At 39.3% G+C, this 25007-nt stretch overlaps 6 protein-coding genes and 1 pseudogene across 7 annotated transcripts; 4 read left to right on the top strand and 3 right to left on the bottom strand.

Moving 5' to 3' along the window:
- Positions 1-1601: 1601 nt before the first annotated feature.
- LOC145219674 (transmembrane protein 62-like) lies at positions 1602-7391 on the top strand. 2 transcript variants are annotated; one of them, XM_080087005.1, is made up of 11 exons: positions 1602-1847; positions 2253-2437; positions 2527-2776; positions 2862-3038; positions 4778-5002; positions 5322-5520; positions 5752-5856; positions 6198-6366; positions 6434-6620; positions 6728-6846; positions 6959-7391. In XM_080087005.1, the coding sequence occupies exons 2-11, from the start codon at positions 2270-2272 to the stop codon at positions 7253-7255; spliced, it is 1896 nt and encodes a 631-aa protein (XP_079943131.1). In that variant the 5' UTR covers positions 1602-1847; positions 2253-2269; the 3' UTR covers positions 7256-7391. The 2 variants fall into 2 exon arrangements, with proteins under 2 accessions (XP_079943131.1, XP_079943138.1); XM_080087012.1 differs by having other exon boundaries at positions 2373-2437.
- On the bottom strand, positions 7332-9220 carry LOC145219719 (multifunctional methyltransferase subunit TRM112-like protein). Its single transcript, XM_080087043.1, has 3 exons — positions 9055-9220; positions 8025-8126; positions 7332-7748 (listed from the first exon to the last, which is right to left on the bottom strand). Exons 1-3 carry the CDS (start codon positions 9151-9153, stop codon positions 7554-7556), a joined length of 396 nt encoding a protein of 131 aa, XP_079943169.1. The 5' UTR covers positions 9154-9220; the 3' UTR covers positions 7332-7553.
- A 60-nt stretch (positions 9221-9280) lies between these two features.
- Positions 9281-11066, top strand: LOC145219689 (molecular chaperone MKKS-like). Its single transcript, XM_080087018.1, has one exon. The coding sequence runs from the start codon at positions 9530-9532 to the stop codon at positions 11033-11035; it is 1506 nt and encodes a 501-aa protein (XP_079943144.1). The 5' UTR covers positions 9281-9529; the 3' UTR covers positions 11036-11066.
- Positions 10801-21416, top strand: LOC145219709 (protein stum homolog). The gene is made up of 4 exons (XM_080087035.1): positions 10801-11066; positions 14463-14774; positions 16930-17109; positions 20874-21416. The coding sequence occupies exons 2-4, from the start codon at positions 14540-14542 to the stop codon at positions 20939-20941; spliced, it is 483 nt and encodes a 160-aa protein (XP_079943161.1). The 5' UTR covers positions 10801-11066; positions 14463-14539; the 3' UTR covers positions 20942-21416.
- Positions 11381-12538, bottom strand: LOC145219698 (ciliary microtubule associated protein 1A pseudogene; annotated as a pseudogene).
- Positions 21417-22470: 1054 nt separating the features above from the next.
- LOC145229932 (testis-specific serine/threonine-protein kinase 1-like) lies at positions 22471-23376 on the bottom strand. Its single transcript, XM_080095309.1, has one exon. It carries the CDS (start codon positions 23374-23376, stop codon positions 22471-22473), a length of 906 nt encoding a protein of 301 aa, XP_079951435.1.
- A 327-nt stretch (positions 23377-23703) lies between these two features.
- On the top strand, positions 23704-24995 carry LOC145230020 (testis-specific serine/threonine-protein kinase 6-like). The gene is made up of 2 exons (XM_080095407.1): positions 23704-23934; positions 23997-24995. The coding sequence occupies exons 1-2, from the start codon at positions 23704-23706 to the stop codon at positions 24819-24821; spliced, it is 1056 nt and encodes a 351-aa protein (XP_079951533.1). The 3' UTR covers positions 24822-24995.
- The last annotated feature ends 12 nt before the right edge of the window (positions 24996-25007 follow it).

Genomic DNA, 25007 nt, shown 5'->3' on the forward strand with positions numbered 1-25007 from the left:
GACAACCCGTCGCATACTTGTATATAAACTGGGATTTTCTGAGCAATACTCATTTCCCAGGTAACGTTGGGGTGAGCAGGAGAAAATACGAGGACAGTCAATTTAGGAAGAGCATTTGTAAATTGTTGAGATGCGGGCTCGGTCAAGTAAAAACGCCGGGGATTAGGATAACTTTGCCGTTGCTTACAAATTCAAATATGCAAACCAGCGCTGCCTTTTGCTCGGCCCGTTGATTGCAGGTTTCCGTCTTTTCTGTGTCTTTATATTACGACTTGTGCATAATCTGACAGTTTAATTTTTTGCTTTCAGTGTTCACCTCGCAACCTCGAAACTCGGTCTCGCACGACCCGCTTGGCCCACACGGTGAGCGTGGCACAGCGCCCGTCCCGCCGCTCTCAGGTTAAAAACGTTCCAGGCTCGCTGTATGGTACCAGTTATTTACACGCAGGTGCAGGTCCGCTTCTACTTTTGTAAACGTCATTTACTAAATTTTGCAGAAGTAGAAAACTGTTGGTGCTGAACTGCTTAAAAGCGGCCTGGCAGGCCTGCAGTTTGTGTGCGCCGGATCAAAGTCACGTTGAAGTCCCACTTTTTGAGATGGGCCAATTTGGGTTGGGATATTAAACACAGCAGTCGTCTGAAAACTATCGAAATGCTTAGTAGAAAGGAAGGTATACGTACTGCAGGTCCGCTCGGCTCATCGATTTGCTCAAATTTCAGGCTTGATTAGCCTAAAGCCCAGCGAAAATTACCATCAACCTCATAAGGGGTCGGGCGCATGCCCGGTCGAAACAATATTATGACGCATGTTTTCCGCTGGCCCATAGCAGCGTAAGCCTACTAATAATTGTTTTGCATTGTTCAGTAAACATTTTAAGAATCCATTTGAACCGTCGAGTTGTGCTGGAAACTTTTCAATTGCTGATATCCAAATGATCAAACAATAAAACTAATAGTCGTGCTTCACAGTGAAAAACTTATCCAATTATCCACATGAGTGCGTGACACATAGGTATTCGACGTAATCCATGCCACCAAAAATTACAATACCCAAAATACCCATTTATGTTTAGGGCAGATGCTGATAAATTTTAAACGATGGTTAATTAAGTCTGCCTATATTATTGTGCCCCTCCTTCCACGGTCTATACTGTTTAGATGTCCAAGTAGAATCGTATTGCAAAGTTCGGCAAACATGTTTGTGAATAGAAATGCAAGGAAGTAAGGAACCATTAGCGGGAAATTGAAAGCATCTACACTACAATTTAGGTTCATCCTGGCCGTTCGATGGTAAGTTAACCATCCAATCTGTCAGTCGGTACAATCCCAACCGATACATGTTCACTTCAACAACAAAAAAAGATATACGTGGTTTCAGTGCCGGATTAACCATTAGGCAAAGTAGCCACGTGCCTACAGGCCAGTCAAAAATACAGGCCACTTTACAACAACGATCTTTGTGACAAAATGATTTGGCAACACTGATAATTCTAATTTTTTAGTTGGCAACCCTGATTTTCGGGCCACTTATAAAATGTGCCTACAGGTCAGCAGACCCTTAATCCGGCACTGCGTGGTTTGAAACAACGTCCAACGAAAACACGTAGTGAAAAACACGTGTCCACTTTTTGTACTTTCACATCGCCGCTACACGCACCAGTGAACACCGAATCGCAGAAGTGTTGACAAAAGAGCGATCAGCTGACCGACAAGCATTGTTTTCTTCGTTCAAAACGATGGAATACGAGAGAAAGGAAAATACATGGTGGAGACTGGAGATCGAAGGTCACTTGGTCATGATTCTGCATAGAGTAGTTAGATCAAAAAGTCTGCCGTTAAATTAAGTGGTAAGTAGACTGTAACGTACTGATTTGTGTATTCTTTGTCGTTATGAAGCATTGTGTGCATTGCTAAGTACGTAGAAGTAGAACAAGTTCATACTGGGACATCAGAATATATTTATTAAAACATGTACTTAGACTCACCACTAACTAAGGGAACAAACTAAATTAGTGGCAGCTCTACTGCAATCTGAAGACAGCTACTGTTAATGAACTCTCTAAATTTATTACACAAAGGCTAAAATCCTGTAAAGAAGTTCAGGAAATGCAACCTGTGTTGATTTTAATGTAGTTATACTCACACAAATCCATGACTAAGAATTGTGTTCTGTAGAACAAATATTTTCAAGCAAAATTAGAAATCTATCTTTGAATTTAAAAATAAACCATATACTTACAAAACGTTTTCAGGTGAATGCAGTTAAATCATGTTGCTTCTTCGCATAGCAAAATACTCAGTTTTTTTCACAATAATTTATTTATTGTTCCTTGCTGTTACACTGTACAAACCACATCACTTGTCTAAGTCAGAATGGATGCCCACCAACCCACCATACCCTTCCAACAAGGCCTCCAATTTGTTTTGGTTTGTTCAGGTAACATAAGTGTTTTGTAGTCACAATTATTTTTTGAAACTACTTTTGATTTGAAGATATCAATTTTTTTCGGCAAATTTTATTTTCAGGTTTCAGATATTCATATCAGTCGTTTCTATGACAAAACTCGAGGGCCAGACTTTAAATCTTTTTGTTCCACCACTCTAAGTGCAATAAATCCTGAAGTTGTCCTGGTAACTGGGGATCTAACTGATGCAAAACACAAAAACTTGTATGATTCTGAGCAATTCCTTGACGAGTGGCAAACCTACAACAAAGTGTTGCAGGACACCAAAGTGTTGGACAAATTTGTTTGGTTGGATGTTAGAGGCAATCACGGTAAATTTTTGAATGTAGTCGGTCTGTAAAAAGCACTGAAGGCATTAAGCCTTGCTGCATGTAACTTTCTTGTGTGTGGAAATAGATGTGTTTAATATTTTGTCTGATGACTCTCCTGCCAACTACTATGCCAGTCTGTCTGGGAGCAAAGGAAAGCTTTCCAGCACTACATGGAACTTGGTTAAGCCATATGGAAAATATTCCTTCATACCAGTGGATGCATCAATTATGCCGGGTCCTCGCAGGCCTTATAACTTCATGGGTATGTATTTGGCTTTGCTCTTTCGACTGCTTTACCACTTACATTTCCTGTTGGAAGTGAAATTTAGATTTGCTAGTTTTTCATTATGGGTCCCCTTCCCTGAAGGGGACACATATTGTTTTTGTCCGTATTTTTTTTTTCTTTTTTTCTTATTTTCTTTTTTTCCGTCTAACGCGGATTTGTTCCCACGTTTTGGTCAAGAAAGAATGGTTCAAACTTTTTCAAATTTACACACATTACAGATATTGGTCTAAAGATGGTCCATGTGAATTTTGACCCCGTTTGATCCCTCGGTTCACCCACAGCCCCCCAAAACGTGAAATTTTTAGCGCGGCTATTGTTCCCACGTTTTGGTCAAGAAAGAATGGTTCAAACTTTTTCTAATTTACACACATTACAGATATTGGTCTAAAGATGGTCCATGTGAATTTTGACCCCGTATGACCCAGAGGTTCACCCACAGGACCCCGAAACGTAAATGTGTCTAACGCTCGTTTGGTCAAGAAAGACACTGTAGGCAGAAGTACCAAGAGAGTAACTCACTGGTTTACGATAGCGGGAGGGCTCAGCTTGACGTCGGACATATGTTTTACGAGACGTCATTTCAGTGATTAGCAATCAGCTGTTTTGCACAGCAATGCTATTTCGTTTTATTAAGTTATCACTCACATTTTTAGTTTTGGCGAAGGTTTTACACCTATGACGTGATTTAAACCTAATAACCGTGCTTCGGTTTTGTATATGTCAAGAAAAACTTAATAAAAGTTAAGATGAAAAAATTAACTTGACTTTTTTGCCAAATAAATGTTTTTTTAAATGCTCGTTGTCAGGTTGGCCGCCGCATGATCACGGGTTACTTAAGGTCAACTAGTCGGTATTACAAACACAGCTCAGAACTTTCTTCATAACGTAGCGTTTTTTTGACAATCAATTTAGGAGTCAATACTCAAGGCATGTATAAATTAGGCTTAACAGTATTGTTGAACACGAATGATGGCGAGCTATTGAAAACGGTGTCAAAAGGTCAAACAGTGGTTTGGCGTGTGCACCCTGAGAGGTTACTACAGGTCAATGGTACTTGTTTTGCGAAACAAAGTTAAATGAAAAACAATTTGTTATGTATACACTTGTAGCAAATTGCTTTTTAATTTAAAGTGTCTGCAAAACAACTGTTACAGCTTTCTAAAAAAAATGTGTTCAAAACCCGACCTTGGAGGACTATATCTGGGTCAAAGCAAGAGATTAGATTTAAGTCTTTGTTACGTTTTTTTAATGTTTTTGTAATTACATGACAATAATAGTGCAAAAAGAATACGAACAATTTTTTTTATTGTTGGGTTAATGCTTTTTAAAAATTTGTTCTTAAGAATCTAAAAATCACCTCAACATTTGTTTACTGTAAATCCGCACAAACGCGCGTGTGGGGACCCATTAGTTTTTGTTTACAAAAACAATCATATGTGTAGATCAAATGATATGTATAGTAAATTGGTAAATATCGTATAGAATATATAAAATGGAAGTATATCAGAAAGCCACTCTTCTAGTTTTTTTGGATATTGGTGGCTACACTGCAACAAGCTTGTAACTACTGTTTGTGGTTTATATTTACAATAAACGAACAAAAAGTAAGCCCAAACACCACCACTATAGGGATAAAAATGTAAGGGGGTCACATATTCCTTAATTTGGATGTGAACCAAATCAAAAGTATACGGTTTTTAAACTTACTTTTGCAGGTCATTTGTCATCTGATGAAGTTAAGAAGCTTCAGATAGAAGGTGAAAGGAGTCGCAAAAGTAACATGACTATTTGGTATGGGCATTACCCTACACCTACTGTGTCATCTTCTGCTGCTGTTGGATTAAGAAGTGTCCTTGGGCATTTTGGTGCAGTTTACCTTTGTGGACATATGCATGACTTGGGTGGACTGTTTCCACATTTGCAAGCAATGCACCCAAGTGGTAAGTATAAAAACAAATATATTTTGGGGTGTTTTTTGTAAACTGTTAATAATGGTTAAACATAAACTGTTTACAACATTGTAGTTTCTAATCTTTGCCAGATATTTAAAAGAGAAACACAAATTGAATTTATTTACTATGCAGAACCTAGCAACTGAGCTGAGTTAAATGATTTACCAAATTTAACACAAAGTTAAGAGCAATCCAATTTAACAGTTAGTTATCTCATTTTAACTCATAAAATGTACTTGTGTCTCTAAGCACTATTTTAAATACTTAGCCATTAAAAACAAATTTTACTTAATTCCACATATTTTAGGATTTCTTGAACTGGAAGTAAAAGATTGGAAATGGAATCGTTATTACAGGGTCATTGCAGTAGATCATGATCTTATATCATATGTGGATATGCCTTTTAACCAGTGGCCAGTAGTTTTAATAAGCAATCCTAAACCAGCAAGGGACATGATACCAAAACATGAACCTATTGGCAGAATAAAAAAGTCGTCACACATAAGGTAAGAGCAATTGATGCTGAAATGGCAAAAGTTTAAGAGTAATTGGATTGAAATGTAATTAAAGCTTAAAAAGCAACACACACACACACACATATATATATATCTGTACATTTATTTTTATTTTATACAGTGAAACGTTTTTTGCAACTAAAGTCAACAAATAGTATATATATATGCAGTAAACCTAAACACAAAAAGGTGTATGATATTCAAAAACAGTTTCGGTTTCAGATTTTTAGCGTTCAGTACTGCCCGTATAACAAAGACTTCTGTGGCCGTTGACGGAGTGATAACAGAGGAAGCATCACATGTTGAAGGCCCTCTGTGGGTTTGCAAGTAAGTGCTTTGGCAGTAGTTTAGATTGGACTTTGTCACTACTCCACTTGTCTGTTAGTTCCAGCCAAAGTCCTATTTTAGTGAACCGACTGACATAAAATCACAAGTCGCCATATCACTGATTTCTGTGACTTACTTCATTTTGCAGTGAATACATTAATATTTAAATTTTTATTTCACTTAAAATCAAAACCATCTGCCAACAAAAAAATTATGTTTGCAAAACAAATATGTTAATAACTATTAACAATGGAGACAAACAATTTTTAATTTATTTTTGGATTGAAATAAACTTTTTTGAAAACTTTAGTGTGCATAACAATGGATTATTATCATTTCAGATGGGATCCATCTCTTTTTAAAAGTGGTGTCCATGTTTTAAATGTAACTGTTGAAGATGAGTCTGGTGCAACAAATTCTCATGTTTCTCGTTTTAGTCTTGATGACGAATGGCCTATTGACTTCAGTTTTTCTGCAACTGTGATTTTACTGACTGATTTTTGTACAATTGTAAGCTACTAAATAAATCCTGTTAAATAAATATGTTTTTGGTCAATTAAAAATGTATTTTTTACAGGCTAAAACAGCTTTTGCAAGTTTTATTGCAATCGCAGTTACCACTATTATGTTGGTAAAAAGATATGGAGTTCAAATTCCAAATGAAAATAGTTTTATTCAGCTTTGGCTCTTCAGACTTCAGCTGTTAATTTCGGACAATTTTACATTTTATGCACTGATTGTTTTCCTGTTAAACCTCGCAATAGGTATGTTAAATTGCATTAGTCTTTACATTGTGCGATATATATAGCTTAGTACTGAAAACCTTTGCATCCCTAAATATATGTACATATATATGTCTTCACTTTTCTAGGTCCCCATTTCATTGGAGAAATTGTAACAGGTCATATTGGAGCTTGTTTTGTTTATGGACTCCTAATTGAAGGCCAACTTGTTTCTGAATATCTCCTATATGCTCACTCAATATCAATAGTAAGTTAACACTAAACAACATTGTGTCATTCTTATTCCTTATGTTGTCTCTCTACTTTGATATATATTAAAAAAGAACTTGGACTTTTACTTTGTAAATTTAATTTTACAGTTCATATTTCACTATACAACTGCAATCATATATTTGTCATACTGTGCTGAAGTACGTTGGATGGACAATTTTAGCTTCAAACAGTCATTCCAGAAGCGTAAAACCTGGCTTTTTCATATTTTATTTCTTCATGTTGTACTGTGTCATTGTTACTCATGCTTAGAAGTATATTTAAGTTATGGTACTTTGTCTCTGCTTTTAAGTCCTGCCAAACTTTGGTGGAGTTTAATGTTTATTGTCCTTACATTGCGCACATGGATGTGCACACGCCGCATACAACGGAGAGTAAAGTTCTAAACCTGTACTATATATGTATATGTTGTTGGCTTCTGTGTGTTGTGTTAATGGCACTTAGTACATGAAAAACTGTGTGTTGAGTGTTGTACCTGTGCTGCTTTTAATGGTCATGTAACAATAAATGGTGCAAATGCAATGTGAAAGTGTGACATGTAAACGCAAAGAATTCTTCTGCACACCAACCATTAAAACACACAAACAAGTGTGATGTATGGTATTTCACCATCGACTTGTGTGACCAACAACCACAAAATTAAAAAAGTGATGTAGTTTGTCAGGTTCTCTACATGTTTTTTAGTCACACTTCATCCTCATTTAAAAGCATATTAGGTATTCCATTAGAAATCGGAAATTTTCTGCCACTTTCTGGACATTTCAAACTTCCTGTTATTACTTCAATTTCCATCAAAGCATGGTGTGCTTTCTGTAGAAAATCATTGTCTTTTTCACAATTCTCAATCGGTTCCTCTGGTAGACAGTCTTTCTTGCCAATCTGAAACAGAGTAACAATTCAATAGGTTTAAGTGTAATGCGATGTCATAACAAACTACAGGTATTAGCATGTGTAACAGAAATATACAAGATACACGAGAAGAGCGGCAAATTTAGAATATTTAACTTCACTAGGTTTATTTCCAGAAATTGCATGACCAAAAGTCAATTTGAATCAATGGAATCATTTGTTTACAGCGCCCAGAAATAAACATCATAATTTTTAGGAAAAAAACGAACAAATTAAAGCATACTACAATACATGTATTTGCTTTACCCATTCCATGGCTTTTACAAGAGCTGGCCATTCAATTCTTGACATCATCCTACTGATAAACTCTGGGTTAAAATCCACCTCTTTCTCCTCCACTTCTGTTGCCTTAAGAAAGAGAAGCCAAGGTGTTACAAACGTTGACAAACTGGTTATCAATGTCATTAAGTTAGCGAGCAAAACTTTATTAAATAGGGGTGACACTAAAACGGTGAATGGGCGAGATGGCGGGGCGACGTGAAAACCTCTGAATATCGAGTTCAATTGCTGACGGTTAGTGCTATTAAGGTTGGGATAAGGTTTTATAATATAAAATCATTAAAAATAATTCCCCCGGATACCTTCCGCGACCGAGGGAAACATTCAGCGGCCGAGGGAGACTTCCCGCCCAAGCATTTTTGCTGAATGTCAAGAAACAGCTAAATAAGTTTTAGGCAGGGACATTTTTTGATTTATGTACTATTATAAAACCCCAACCCAACCCTAATAGCACTAACCGTCAGCAATTTACCCGATATTTAGCAGTTCCGCGACGTCCCGCCCGTCCCGGGTGACACTAAAACGCTGAATGGGCGGGATGGGCGGGACGTCGCGGAAACCGCTCAATATCGGGTAAATTGCTGACGGTTAGTGCTATTAGGGTTAGGTTGAGGTTTTATAATAGTATATGAATCAAAAAATGTCCCTGCCTAAAACTTATTCAACTATTTCCTGACATTAGGCAAAAATGCTATGGCGGGACGTCGCGGGAGATGGCGGGACGTTTCGGGCGCGGAATGTAGTGTTCGGCGGAATTTTTTTTAATGATTTTCCATTATAAAACCTTATCCCAACCTTAATAGCTCCAACCGTCAGCAATTTAACCCGATATTTAGCGGTTTTCACGACGTCCCGCCATCTCCCGCGACGTCCCGCCCTCCATTCCGCCCGTCCCGCCCATTCAGCGTTTTAGTGTCACCCCCCGTCCCGCCCATTCAGCGTTTTGGTGTCACCCATTAAATAGTGGAAAACAAAATTAGAAATTGAAACTACTTACCTCTATTATCAGGGGATATCCGTTTGTAACTCCCTTTACATGCGACGTCAACATATTATGTGTTATCAAACGCATATTGAGGATTCTTGAAAGAAGCATGCGCGCTGTTCAGTCTTCAAATTGTTTTGACATGAACATATATTTTTATAACTTTGTTGTTACGTTGCGGCAGGGCATTGACCTGAAATTCCTATGTAAAAAAATGTAATAGTATGTTACAAAGTTTTATGCACAAAAAAATAAAAATCACAGTTTACGAAAGTTGTAATTGTTTATGTAATCGTTTATTTTTCTTGGAGAAATATTTCTGAATGGCGTTCAGTTTAGCATTGGAAAAACTAGAAAAATACCCCAAGTAGCGAAGCATGCTTTTTGCACTTAATGTGTTTGTGACTGTGTGTTTGCCTTGCAATGCTTAAATTTACAGTCTTGTTTTGTTCAAAAAAAGTTGCAATTGCAACGTTGAATTGCAAATATGTCAGAAAACGTCCGTCCCGTCCAAGATCGTAAAGGTGTAATTCGTTTTCAACCATTAAGAAGTCAAGAACTACTCAACCGTATTAGTGAAATCAAAAAATCTTTTCTGACCAGCTACGGACCGAAGGCCAGGACAAAAATATGCTGCCAAGAGGACAGCAACGATATAATCGTAAGTAGTTGCTCCACCGTGTTGTTAGATGCAATCCTTTCAATCAGCAATGAACCAATAATAAAGATGATTACATGCGCTACTGAGGCACACTTGAAAAATCACTATGATTTTGGATTGTTTTGCCAGCTGCTTTGCTTGTCTCTTATACAGGATGGTTTGCAATCAGATGTACCGACATGCCTTGTAGCAGAAATATACCAGATGTTACTACAGACAATACTAATTCACGTCAAAGAACATTCAAGTGGTAATGTTGTCAAACCAGTTGATATAAGCACTGTGCAGCCACTATTAAACTTGTTGGAAGGAGTATTAAAATCGAAGCCTGCTTTGCTACTTTCCACCACTGATAAAAACAAGTTATCTGCAATGTTACTTAAGGCAGTACTTGGGTGTATTGGCTCTGACAGTAAAGAGACTATAGAATGGCCTGTTTTGCACTTCCAACAAGGAAAACACGTCTCTGAAAGCATGTACTTCAATGGCGTTATTTTGACAATGCCACATTACTCTAAAGGATCTTTGGAGGAGGCATTTAACAATTTTGACGCGTCAAAGAAAAACACTATTTTAATGAATATTTCTATCACCACAAAGGATTTGTATGATTTACTTCTACCTGGTGACAATAAGTCAAAAACTATGAGCTTTATCAATGAATACATCCAAGAGTATGGCAAGACTCTTGTAAAACACAATGTTGGTGTCGTTTTGAACCAAAAAGCAATCTGTGATGAGTTAAAAAAATTTCTGCAAGTAAACTCAATATTGGTTTTGGATAGAATTGGAAGTCAGCCAATGGAATACCTTGGTAAAATTACCAAAGGTCGAATAGTTGGTCACTTAGCAGAAGACATTCAGTTGTGTCTTGGAAGCTTAGACTCAATTGCCTTGGTGAAAGTGAATGGTAAACCTTATGTTCATCTTACAAACATGTCAGTTGCAGTAACTTCTCTGGTAATGTGCTCCAGTAACCTTATGGTTATGGATGACCTCAAACATACAATTAGAGCTAGCATAAATGCTGTAAATCAAACACTAAAAACACAAAAAGTGCTTCTTGGTGCTGGTAAAACCGAGTTATATCTGTCACAGTATCTCCAAGATTTCTATAGTTCCTGTAAACCTGAAAGTGGAGCAAATTGGTCACAAGGCCAATTTCAACTTTGTCTCAAAGGATTCTGTAAAGCATTAAACCGGTTAGGGACACATGTACAGACAGAAGACACTGTTTATGACTCGTTCGATGCAAAGATCAATGCATATGTGGTTGCTGTACAAACTGCGGCATTGGTTTTACAAATCCAGTTCCAAATTACAGAAGACTAAGCAAATAAGGGCAATGAAAACTAACCAAAAGGTATGTACATTTTGTACAGTTTTTTTATGGGTCTTACTAAATACCATATGTTACTGCATGATACAGCAGGGTAAATCACAAGGTGTGCCGTGTGGTCTGTGGAATGTGAGAATATAAGCTCCAACAAGGGTAAATGAGATCAAGTTTGTTGCAATATTTCAATTATGAACCCTCACCCAACCTAAATAAGTGTAAACGTCAGCGCTTTTACAAGTTTGTAAAAATATAATTTTTGCATTAGACACATCACTGTCCATAAAACTGCTTAACATACAGTATCATGCTGTATTTAATACCACCAGTCCCTTAAAGGTACCAGTAATCGCATTTGAGTAAAAAGTTAATGTTGCTGTGCTGCACCCCTGTAGAATGTTCTAGTAAATTGACAGAACAAAGTTACGCGGATCACATTGCATTTTTTATTTGCACACACATGAACAAGCAACGCTTCGTCAGGCGTCTCCACATTCGTTTATGAACGGTGTAATGTACTCCGAGTGTCGTATTCCCGTAGAATAGTGTGGTGCGCGCGGTCGGTTGATGGTGACACTCTCAGGGTAATGTGCACCAGGTCCTGGCTTCTGCGTTTTGTCACCGGGCATGTAGCGTCTGGCCAGCATCGAGTAGCAAGGGGGCTGTTTTTTGTAGCTGTTCGGGTCCACAATACTGTAGCGGGCCGATCCTGGGGTCTTTGCCAAATCCTCGTCAAAACTGCCAGTTCGGGATCGCCCAGTCATGGAGTAACTAGGGTTGGAAACCTTGTTGATCACTTTGCTGCCCAGTAGACTCGGCAATCCGTAGCTGTTTGGTGATGGATATGAGTCGCATTGTCTGTAGCGAGTACGAGAACCCATGGAATACTTGGGTGCGTGTCGTTCGCCCTGTGGGTGAACCTTCTCGTTTTGGTACTTGCCTGGTCCCGGGGTCTTGAAAACGTTTGGATCTCTCGGCCTTCCCAATATGGAATAATGCGGCGTTCCGTCCTTGCCTGATCTCGTATAGCGCGGCTCGATGTAGTAAACCGGTCCAGGACTGCACTTGTTATCCCTGATGAAGGAGTTTCCGAGCCTCTTTCCAAACGAATAAGCCGGTTTCATATGTTTCGTGAAATCGTGGCCAATGTAGCCGCATGTCGATGGTAGTCTGTATCTTCCTGAACCAGGGCCCCGGAGTTTTGCTGCGATGAAAGGCCTGAGCTCAGTTCCGTTTTCCTCCGAAGCCATGATTTTAACTCATACGCATGCAGACGCCCAATTATTTTCCAAAACAGCTGGTTTTGATGTGTTAACACGGTGATTGTGACGTCACATGCGTGTTTATAACTAACAATAACAGCATTGTTGTTAAATGCCAGTTGAGTACACAGCTGTGAGGAATCAGGTTCACTGAGTTTATTTAATGCACGTGTAGTAGTTGGTTTATTCTGCGTGCACAAATACGCATCTTTACCGAAACAACCCTTTGTTTTCTTTCTTCAATCTGTTTTCAAGTGTAGGTACAAAGTCATTGTTAGAGAACACAGCGCATTGCCTATGTACGTTTTTATACGTTTTCTTTTAAAGTGCATTAAATAAGGTATCGTTTGTCATTGGTATGTGTAATCTGTGCATTTGGTAGAAACGCCTTAACTACATTTATGATTGTTATCGGTAGACGGCGCTGGTGAGCCATTTTAAAAATAGGTTGTGGCATTTGTGAGTCTGGGGAATTGACACAAGCCATGGAGTCGCTCCTCGATATGTTGTTGTATTGTTTTAGTGGTTAACCAGGGACGCTAACATATGAATTCAGGCGTACGTTTATTTTAAAAGTACAGTATGTGGCACTCATAATGTCAATGGAGCATTTTCCTTGGAACGACAACATTAAGTTTTTGCACATTCATCAGAATCTCAATCAAAATTTTGTTACAGTTTGCAAGTAACAGGTAGAGCGCATCTTTAAGCAGTAGCTAAGTTTTGCATTTGTTAGTCCCGCCAGTGTGTAGTAAATTATTTCTTGCAACAAAGCACCAGGAGCTAGCTTATTAAATTCAGACAATTTGCCCTAATTCTAATTAAATGCAAAACAACAGTCAGTGGTGACGATACAGCAATTTTCTAAATTTTCCCAAAATTCTCGTGTCAGCGCCCCTAGCCTGTGTATACACATAAAATTGTCCAACAGACTCGACAGCAATTATCGGACTTTATCTTTCAGTCAAAACGGTTACCTATATCGTAATCCATTAAACCCGAAGGCGTTTCGAAGCCGAACATTATTATGCACGCCGCCAATGCAATTATCCACCACGTGGCTATTGATGTCGTTTTAAAATCCCCCCAACCTCCAATCAATTTCTCGCCTCATTTGCCGTTGATTGGAACGTGACAGCTTGCAACGTTTGTCTTATACATGAATGCACAAGAGAAATATTTGCATGTTAGCGGAGAACCGGTGCTTTTGACACTTCTCATTGTGCAGGACGAAATGAAACTAGGGCTTAGTGCCAAACGCACAGTCGCGTATGTATCAAATATCGTGCAAATAAAACAGCCCCGTATCAATATGATGCACATTTTAGGTGCAGAACTTGAGGCAACTGAATTTTATTTATTTGTTAGTTTGCAATATTGTAGCCGACATCGTTATTTTGTTTGACGTGAAATCGATACTCTGCCTGAAGTTTGGCAGTCACTATGCCTTAACAGGTCGATTGGAGACACTTTACCGTTAGGAAAGTTTGCGCGGTTTTGACTATAATGCATTTCAGATCACAATGTAAAAAATTCTACGTGCAAAATATACGATGAAATAGTCAGATCATGGTTTTGAAACGCCCAGCATATTGACCAAGTCTTTGGCCTTTGGCTGTAGTGTTGGGATTCTATTTAGTTAGCTGAGTCCATATTTGTACATTGCGAGCAGCCGTTTTCTCGATTTTCTGTGTACAGTCAGGAATAGTTGTTACTGTACTTGGCTTATAAACCAAACGTTTTTCGTGATGGCTTGTTTATTCAAAGAAAATCTTCATACTTGCATTGCGTTTTGTTTTAACGTTGGATTGGTAGTTATACCATTATTGACGTAGATATTGGAAGTCAATATTTAAAATGCTAGGGTGAATGTTTCAAACTTCTTTCTCGCATAATCAACTGTCCTGCCCTAATTGGTTGTTGTGTACAGACTCAGTTAGGGTTAAACCTATCGCAGTCCTAGAATGGTACTGCAGGGGAGATTAAAAGTTAAATTACGTTTTGGGTTATTCTTCAAGCCACTGCGTTGCCTCGAAAAATTACTTTTTCGAAGCCCACTCTATAGTTAAGCGAAATGCCGTAGCAGGCTCCGTATGTAGTAATTAATCCATGCAAGAAAATGCAATTTTCTAGTGTTACTGTTTACTTATTGCTCTTATAGACACCAGTCTGGGTTACGAAATCACTATTACGTGTTGCTGATACCTTTTACCACAACAAACAGCCGGGTACGTCACCATGGCAACGGAAGCCGACACCGAAGTCGAAGGGAAAACGGTCGCTTCACCTTTGAGCCCTGAACAGCAGCCAGCCGCTACAGAAGAAGGAGTAAAACGACAAAGATCGCGTAGATTTACCGGAAGAATTTTGGAAGTACGAGACAAGAAGGGCAGAATGCAAGCCGCCATTCCCTTCGTTCCATCCGCACTGGCTTGGATATTTCTACTTTTTAATCTTTTTCTGCCTGGTGTAGGTAAGAATTTTTTTGAAATCCGCGCGTGTGCAAGTGCCAGTTTAACCCGAGTGGAATATGAACCCCAGGGTACACTGCAACATCCACAAGGGTACATCGGTACATATGGGTTTGCTAAACAATTGCATCATTGAGAGCATTTGACAGAGTGTATGATAACCTACAGTGTACCAGCACCTGAGAACGGTTTCGTCCCTTTGAAAAGTGTCTGTTTACATTTCCTTTTTTTAGCTTAACCTTTTTTCATTTCAAATCGGTAAAACGACCCAGAACCCCCTTAATTGTTACATAAGGCTACATGGGATTGCAACATCAGTTAACAGATGCATGAGATGAAAAAATGTTGATGAGCACTGCCAGTTTTAAAAATATTCCTATTCACCCACTGTGTGACCCAGAGTTGCAAGCGGGCCCGAAATCTGAGCCCGAACCCGGCCCGAACCCGAAAGTATAAGCCCGAAGCCCGGCCCGAACCCGAAACGTTTTTGAGAAGCCCGTTTAGGCCCGAAATTTTGATTGACAGGCCTATCCACGAAAGCCTTGCAACAAAGGATGAGAAAGAAAAAAGATAAAGACAACAAACACAATGAACAATAGTAGACAATGAGGTAAACAATACGTTTTAGAGTAGGGTGGGCATTAGGTCAAAGTCAGAGAATTGTTACTAAAAAGTGGCGGCAACGGAACTTAAAGTAAGGCCCGTTTTGAGCCCGTTTTCTGACAAATACCTAAGCCCGAACCCGGCCCGAACCCGAACCCGGCCCGAAAAGCCCGGCCCGACTTGCAACTCTGGTGTGACCACGAAAATATTACAAAAACAATTTTTGAATAAGTTACACAAGTGTGGATTTTAAGAATTTTGGTTATTCACGATTGGGTTCAAGGTTTTGTTTTGACAATGACAGAATAATTATCGAAATGTGTGATATATTTCTCCAAAGATATTGACTTACTTTATGTAGTCAATCGTTTTAATAATATATAAATACCTTCCATGCTTGGTCTACATTCAGCAATAAAACAAAAATTGCGGAGTTACAAAAGCGTGACCGTGCAAAAAAAGCTTGCAAAAAACTTTCGTTGCCCAGAAGACAACGTGTTGTGCGGACGCTACCCAAGTTCTTAATGTTGCTTTAAATATATTAAATTGAGAGTTTGGTAGTTTCCTGTGGGGTAAGAATCGATGGTACGACTCTGCCACACGCCATTGCTCATCTGTCATGTCGCCTTATAAATTGAAAAGGGATTAACTTATTTGTTGGTAAATGGTACCAGTTATGAAAACAAACCAGGGAACTATGATTTCAAAGCGACTGCGGCAATAACAACTGGAATTAACGAAAACAATAGCTTTGGAAATGAAACCCGGCTGTTCAATTCACATCTGTGCCCTGTCCAACCTATGCCGAAAATACAGAACCACAAACCACAAGCTGCGGTCACAACGCGATCCTTAGGGAATTCAGAGCATTAAAAGCTATCCGAAACGAGGCTAATGGATAAAACCAAGCCATTCTTGTTCAGGAGTCAAGCCCACAGAAGTCCCCTCTCGCTTCATAACCCTTTTGCTGTACTTGTCCAAACCCGCTATGTTAGGGCAAATTGATGTCAGTTGTCGGCGAACTGATCCTTGTCTGCCCGCCAAATTTCTGTCGTTTCGTCCCATGTTGAACGGTAAATAATGCATGGCCCGTCATCTTACCAGATTTCCCAGTGGAATTAACCGCTGTATCCACGGCAGGAAAAATTTTAAGATGTACGTGTTTAGGGCGACGTATATGTGCGGCGGACCTTTTGTCTTGGGCCATAATCAAATTTAATCTTTCATTTAAATTTCTTTCCATAATTGTATCATAAAATCAAGGCATTGAAAATACTGAACAGGCGTTCAACTGGTGTAATGCTAAACAAAATACTAGTCGTTGTTTTCAAGAACTTGTATTTTTGCTAACGTTTCGCCCACCAGAGCGGTAGGGCTTCATCAGAGCAATAAATGATGTATTGCGAGACAAACTCTTTTCTTAATAATACATGTGTATTACACGAGCTTTGAATTTTGCCCATACAGTCGCTTGGAGGTCTTTACAGTTTGCTAAAAAAAGCGAAAAAAGTTTCGCATGTCAACCTTTAATTTGACACATGCCTCTACTTTTAGGCACAATTTTCATGGGGTTTGCTGCATTGTTTGGAGCAAGGACTTGTTCTAAAAAGCCGAATCGTTGCATTGATTTCCTTCTCAACATCGCCTGTGCGTTTCTGCAGATGCTCACAGCAATCGTTATAGTCGGTTGGATTTGGAGTATTTACTGGGGAATGAACGTCATCACTCAAGCACGTGAGTTTGTAGCTAGAAACTTGGTCTTGCATATCCCTCCGCTCCGATTGTCTGGTGTGTATTTCGTGGGAGGCAAGTTGCTCGATTGAAGAACTCTTTGGTTAAAGTTTTCCGCGAAAATATTTTCACGATTCGTGTCATATTAACTGCACAAAACTCATTTTAAACCCGCTTAAGGGGTCAAACCGACTCGTGCCCTTATAGAATCGAAATGATTTACGTGAAAGAAGTTACGAAAATGAAGCACTTGTCTAATCGTTTGAGAATAAAACATGTCGTACTTTACGTATATTTGGGCTACAACATTTATCATAGGACCCCTGGGCAAAGGATTGCAGTTTGTACTCTACATTACAATTTCATAAGACTCCTTTACACTTGTGTGTAGTTTTCTGCTATACATTACATTCCCCCAACCCCTGAACAGATGTCTAAAGTTTTCTGTCATACTTTGTTTTGTGTGGTCCTATATACAAAAAGCCAAATGGTGTGAAATCCCATTTCGCGCCCTTTACCTTCATCACAGAGGCGTGTGTTTATTTCCCTTCCCGACTGGTCCCGCGCACACGATACACTTCTCATTGTCCTGTGTATAAAACATAATGTTTTGATTGGCGTGCCTTACCTTTGTCCGAAGCATTTGGCCATAACGCTGCGGCGTTCCGAATAACACCTAAATATTTCAGACCAAGGTCTTTAATATGATTTACGTTCATTTAATCGGGCGACCCCTTAGTTATCGATTGAAAGTTGCGACTTATGAATTTCGACACTGTTATTCTCATTTTCTGATGCGATCGATATGGTCGTGGGTAAAAGATAATATGTTTGTATTATTGCGTGTTTCGGGATAAAGTTCGTTTAAATCGCATAGTTCCCGCGAGTAAAAGAAAGTAATGTAATGTGTTTTGTATTATTGATTTTAGCCAAATGAAATCTGGGCGCTTGTAAAATATGTGTTGTTCTATTTTAAGATGATATATAGGTGCAGTTTTATTTGAGATCTAAACCAGATCTTATTTAAAGCCCAAATAAGGCCCAAACGGTAAGGTAATAATTGAACTAATTTGGCATAAAAGCGCACACAAATATCTGCGGGACGCACGGTTGTACGCAACAAATCAATACTCCTGGTACCTGGTACACATGCACATCCGTGCAAGAAATGTTGCAAAATAACATATTATGCAACAGGGGCGTATCCAAAAATTTCAAAAGGGGATGAGACCCAACATTTTGACCACCAAGTATTGGCAAGTTACCAATTAATGTGTACTTTGACTCGATGGAATATTTGTAACAAGCAATAACGTGTTTGACAAAATGTTTCACATAGATAAATAGACCCAAAACGTTCTTAAACGTAGCGCTGGAAATACGAAAGTAAAGTCGGAAAGTAAATATTATTACACGTTTTCAACCACTTTTGTCAAATTTTACGTGTGGTTTATTATTTAACACTCAGCAATAAATCGCATTCAGCGTCCTTGCCATGACTTTACTGTCGTATTTTTAGATCAATGTATACGTTTAAGAACGTTTTGGGTCTATTTATTCATGTGAAACAATTTGAAAAAAGGGGGTTCGTTTCTTGTACACAAATGTGATAGAACCCATCACATTAATGGTTTGCTTTTAAAACACCTTTTCCCCGTTAAACGACCTCCTTAGTCTAGTACAGGGGTCACCAAACTTTTTACACTGCGGGCCGGATAAGTTTAAAATTGATTCGCGCGGGCCGCATAGTTTACATGCCCCAGCGATTTTTATAGGGGCGCCAAGAGATGGTCTTTCCACAATCCCATTCAAAATCTGGTAATGCGACTGTTAAACTGTACAGCTGGTCTCATCATACGAGCAATGCTTGAAAATTACGTCACAACTAACAAAATAAGGCAATTGTTTGCACACAATTAACACTTGTAGTCCAATTTGTGACATAACAAACCGGCTTTGGATCAATCTTGAGCGTTGTAATCCTATGAAACTAGGTAATATCAATTCTACATATCGCGACAGGAAAACTTTCGTAAGTAGATTAATTTTTGAATGTTACAAAGTTATCAATACGATTTGGCAAACCAAAAAATGTGGTCGCGGGCCGGATGAAATGACCTCGAGGGCCGGATCCGGCCCGCGGGCCGTAGTTTGGTGACCCCTGGTCTAGTACAGTGGTTCTCAACCTTTTTACTTTCGTGGCCCACTTTCATTGCACAAAAATTCTGTGGCCCAGTAAATTTTTATGATAGAAAGAAAACAACTATAAAATAGGTTTAAAACAAAAACTGCAGAACATATTTCAAACAGATTAAAAACTTGATTCAAAAATCATAAAACAGCACTTTCCCTTCTTTAATCAAGCACTTTCAGTTACGACCGGGTAATTGGACAATGCATATGCTGCTATTATCTGGATTTATTGTAATTACAAAGTAGTTTATTACATCATAAACATACGGGGTTGCAGAAACATAAAGTAACGTCATACTGCAAATAGATTAATTTAAATTAATTTACATTCCTTCTCACTTCCTCCCCAAGCCATTCTTGTAAAATTGAGTGTAGTGACACAAATGAAAGTAAATTTATAAATAAAGCTTTCTATTTGGTTGGTCTGTGGCCCAATCAAAATGCTTCCATGGCCCACCAGTGGTTGAGAACCACTGGTCTAGTATATAAAGGTAAAAGAGTTTTTGGGCACTTTACAAGTCAGGTAGCTGCAAGTACAGGGTCGACTTGGCGATTACAAATTCCTTTCAGCACCACAGAGTCGTCTGGGAACATGCCACGCTAGATAGCAGAGAACTAATCCTTTCGGGAATCAAGCGTCTACTGCTCATGTCCTGCAGCTGCTAATTAGTGTTTCTATGTGACTGGGGTTGTTAAGATAGCTGCTACGCAACCACATGTAGAAAACTAATTCTATAAATTAGTTAAACAACGTAGCAATATCAGAGGACAATCTCACGATGATTTAGCGACGGTAAACTGTCTGGGAAGCCATGTTCCGTATAGATACGACATGCAATCTTTTTGTTAATCAGTCACCCCCCAAAATCGAAACACACAGCGGCTATCTCGCCTCGCAGTGTAAAGGTGAATTTGTTTGCCTGTTTGCCTTGCTTGTCTTTAGGAATAGGGGTGATTGAGTCATTGAGATTGCGGCCGACTCAAAATTTCCCAAAAAATGAATGTGATTATATTTACCACAGCATATTTAACCCGATTTGGACAAAAAGCTCAAAATGTGTATATCTTTTTCTGTAACATATTGCAACGACTTAGGAAGCTGTATCAAAACCCCGACGTACTTGCATTAATCTACCAGTGTTAAAGCATTACGTCGCATTTTGTTTGTGCTGTTAGTTCAATCGATTTGTTGTCTTGCAGAAGGCTTCCACGATACCGGTTAGTCTTAATTGACCCTACTCTTTCTTGTTTGCTTTGGGTACTTCCTATGGGTTAAAGGGTAATATAATCGTTTTGCTTTCACACACTGATCGGTTTATAGGTCTAAGGTCACGTTGTGTCCGTTTGTTTACGCTGTGGTAAAATGTCAGTTCCTAACATATAAATTGCCTAATGACATCCATACCTGAAACGCACACTGGATTCTAACCTGACTTGACAGAAATAAAATCTGAATTGTAACAGGCTAAACAGAAACTTGACTTTCTGAATAATACGATAAACTTAGTTATGCAACTCGTGTAACCGTATTCAATAGCATATTTTTTGCATTAAAATTCCGTTCTTGATTGCAGAAGAAAAGAACAGACCAAGGATATCAGGCGAAAAAGACAAACACATCTACAACCCAACGCCGGCCTAAAAGTGCTGAAATATTAAACAGATTTGCTTCACGTCACTAAGAATGTGGATGTTTTCGAGTCTACGTACTTTTCATTTTTTTATCTTATGACCCGAAATGGCTATAAATTGTAACAAGTGGGGAACCTTGCTGCAAACTGTGTTCTCTGGTAGAATTATGCGTTTTGCTTTTGTGTTTATGGCTTTTTTGTAAGTGCTTCAGTTTAGTAACACATAGGACAAATATAGAGTTTGTATTATCACTTTTGAAACACATAAAAAGTGTGATTTTGTTTACCTCTTCATAACGAGTGTGAGAGCAAGCGTCCAAGCTGTTTAACGAAGCTGACCAATCCTAGTGTTGCTGTAACAAAGGGTTGTCAGCCAAAAATGTATATTTAGCCAATTATTTTGTTGTTGTTGTTTTTCCGGCGCTTCCTGCATGGGTGTGCAATTGCTACAAAAGTTAATAAATCCGGTACTCGTGCCCTTTCCCCTTTTCGCGTCCGCATATTCCGCAACCTTGCACGCAGGGTCAAATGCGGTCGGCAAAGAGGTTGCTATGTATAAAAGCCGCAGCTGCTACTATTAAATTAGGCATCCCGGGAGAGCTGCCCTCTGCAGCCGTGTGTTGCAACTGATTGTTGCTCTTGCTGATTCCGGATAGCGCCCATAGTCCCCTTACAGTTCTGTGTAAGCCGTTTTCAAACTCGATCTGGTATTGGTTAAGCCCTTCGGCAACGCCCTAAAGCCAACACGGAAAGGATGGCTCGACGTCAGACTGTTTGATTTAGTCAGAGAATTACCTATTTTAAACGTCATTGTCGAAAAACTTTAGGGCGGAGGGGTTTAAATGGCAAGTTTAGGTTTTCGAAACTGGTTTGCGGTAGTTTGATCAATTGGTTTTCTATATGTTGCCCTATTGGTTATACATCAACAAGTTTGACGCCGTGTAATAAAATGACATACATTGTTAGCCCTGGGAAAACCAAACGCCAACTGCACGAATTGCAATAGATAGAATTTAGATGATGAATCTCGGTGAATGCAGTCGGAACGAACATGTTGTAGCTGTCCGCGCTCTGCAACTGGAGAAAAAGTTATTGAATGAATTAATATACATAAACCTGCTATGAAAATACGACCATCTTGCGTTTCTTGAAAACTTGACGCTGTTACTTACACAGCTTAGGCAAACGTATCCGTATCGGTTGTTAAACTGTCACCAGTGTAGAAAAAAGCAGCATTCTACTTATTTGGCTCATTTGTTTGGGCCCCTCTAAAGGAGGCAATCTACATATTCAATGATACTAACTCTGAAATGTAGTTCTTAATGTAAATTTATAAAGACTTAATTTCCAACCCTTCCCCTCTGTAGCCGCTAAGTACATAATTTAGCTCCTGTGTCACCTATCGAAAATTAGCTATTTGTGCGGCTGACGTGAGTTATGGTGTTAGTAGCTCCACAACCTACAATATGTTTTGTAAGTTATATCATTTAACCTTTGAAACTGCTTTATGATAACGTAGCTTACATCAACCAAACCGCACCTAATCGGCTGTTTCGCTTGATGAGCTTGCTTGACCACCAGAAGAAGGTCCTTCAACAGGTTTGTTGAACCAGGGATGAGCCTTGATTTCAGGCATCATGTATCGCTTGTTTAGGTCAAACAACATGATTTTTCTCAGCAAATCTTTCAGTGACTGATTAAACGAGTTCACCATGCTGCTTGGTATGTGTAAAGACTCCTGTTGGTCCTTGATTAACGTCTTGATATTGGAGTCCCGAAAAGGCATTGAAGAACAAGCCATTATGTAAAGAATCACACCGAGGCTCCATATGTCAGCAATCTTGCCAATGTAGGGAATGCCTTGAAGTAGCTCTGGAGCGGCGTACGCTGCGCTACCGCAGTAAGTTTTACTTAATTCGTTCATGCCGATTTCTCGAGCGAAGCCGAAATCAGCGATTTTGATTGAGTTCTTCTTGTTTAGAAGCACGTTCTCACATTTAAGGTCGCGGTGTACCACGCCTTGCTGGTGCATGTACTCGACGCCAGAGCACATTTCCTGAAAAAATCTCCGCGATTCGTTGTCTTTAATTGGGCCTCGAAGCCGTATGTACTGGAGAAGATCGCCATGGCCGCCCCATTCCATTGTAAAATATAATCGACTTGATATCTGGAACAGCTCAAATAGACGAATCAAGTTTGGATGTTTGGTCTTTTTCATAATTTCAATCTCACGCGGAAGAAACTTTTCGAGGAAATCTTTGGGCGCGGTTTTCTTGTTTATAATCTTGAGGGCAACTTTTATGGGCTGCTTTTCGCCTTGTTTTGCCCATGTTGCGTGCTTGACTTTTGAGTACGTTCCTTCACCGAGATCGCCCAGCAAAACGTAGCCCTTCTTCTGAAGTAGCGCAGTGTCATCTCCGGAGAAAAGGGCCTTGAGTTTACCCATCACAAGCCCTTATAGACCACAAGCTTTGGTTGCCACATTTCTGCATTTCGGAATGGTGATAAAAGTCATCATTTTGAGCGAAATAAACCCTCATGCTGTGATCAAACAATCACTAATTATAACCCAACATTATTGTAAACAATGATATTGTTGTTTTGTCAGACTACAACTCTATGACGTCACAAACCATACTTTAGCCTGGTTGGGGCGTGGTAAAGTTCAGGCATTGGAATTAAGTCCAATCTAAAGATGCATTGGTGCAGTTTTTGTGTACAGGCAGTGTCCTAGCTGTGGCCCACTGCCTTTTAAACCTTGAACGGCAGGACAATGTCAGTACTGACTGATTCTGTCTTCCTAAGGAAGGTCGGATTCCTGTTAGGAGAACGAATAAACAGTGGCTCGTTCTCGACCATTCACTGTGCGCTACAGGTTAGCGATGCAAGTGTCGTTGCTGTGAAGATCATTGACATGAAGCAATGCAACTCCTGCTTCAAGAACCGTTTTCTACCAAGAGAGCTTGAAAACGTGCAAAGTCTCGACCATCCTAACATCATAAAGGTTAACAGATCGTTAAGTTTGGTGATTTAATTAGCCCTGTAATTGTTTGTGTTGTGTTATAGGTTCACAAAATTGTCAAAAGTGCAGCCAAAGTCTACATAATAATGGAACACGCTCATACCAATCTCCGACGACAAATAGAACTTCGTTCGTACATTCCTGAAGACCAAGCACGCAAATGGTTCCGCCAACTAGCGTCTGCTCTCTACTATCTTTATAAACGCGGAGTGGCGCACCGCGACATAAAAATTGAAAACATACTTATAGATGCACGAGGAAACATAAAGCTATGTGATTTCGGGTTTTCAAAAGCCGTTGATGCAGCATCTGGAAATCGACATGTGAACAGCACGACCTTTTGTGGTTCCCTAGCTTATTGTGCGCCTGAAATACTGCAAAGAACGCCATATAACCCTTGGAAGACAGATGTGTGGTCGCTTGGGGTCGTGCTGTACAAAATGGTTGTGGGTGGAATGCCGTTTGGTGAAGGTAATGACCTCGGAAGTGTAAGAAGAATCAGCAGAGCTCAAGCTAAAGCTCTCGAGTTTCCAGCATTTCCAAGAACTTCTATTGAATGTCAAGAGTTAATAAAGTCGTTGCTAACTGTAGAATCGGACCGTAGGATTACTCTCCTTGACATATCTCGTTCAAAATGGATGAACAACAGAACTCTGAAATACACAACTCTTACGAGGAACGATGTTGTCCCCGTTGAAAGAAGGGAACGTAAAATGGATAGGATTGGGCACGCAAGTTCACCCTTTGCTGAAGTCTCCCCTGGAAACTCAAAGCCGACCCTTGCAACGCCATCTGTTTTGTCCCGATTGCGTATGAGGTTTCCAACAATGACTTTTCAAAGTCACAGACGTTATCAAGCTTTTAAATGAAGCAAAAAAAAACAATGATGCGAGAGACCATCTTGTTTGTGTTTGTCTGCCCGAAAGAACCACATATTTATTTAAAATTTTACACATCGCTTCATCATAAGGACCAAAATTACTTTAGTCACTAAGGATTCAAGATTACTGCTGTAGTAAACTAAAAATTGTGTACTCGTGGACGAAACGACGAAT

This window comes from Phallusia mammillata, chromosome 1 (assembly GCF_965637545.1).
Source record: "Phallusia mammillata chromosome 1, kaPhaMamm4.hap1.1, whole genome shotgun sequence".
NCBI lineage: Eukaryota > Metazoa > Chordata > Ascidiacea > Phlebobranchia > Ascidiidae > Phallusia > Phallusia mammillata.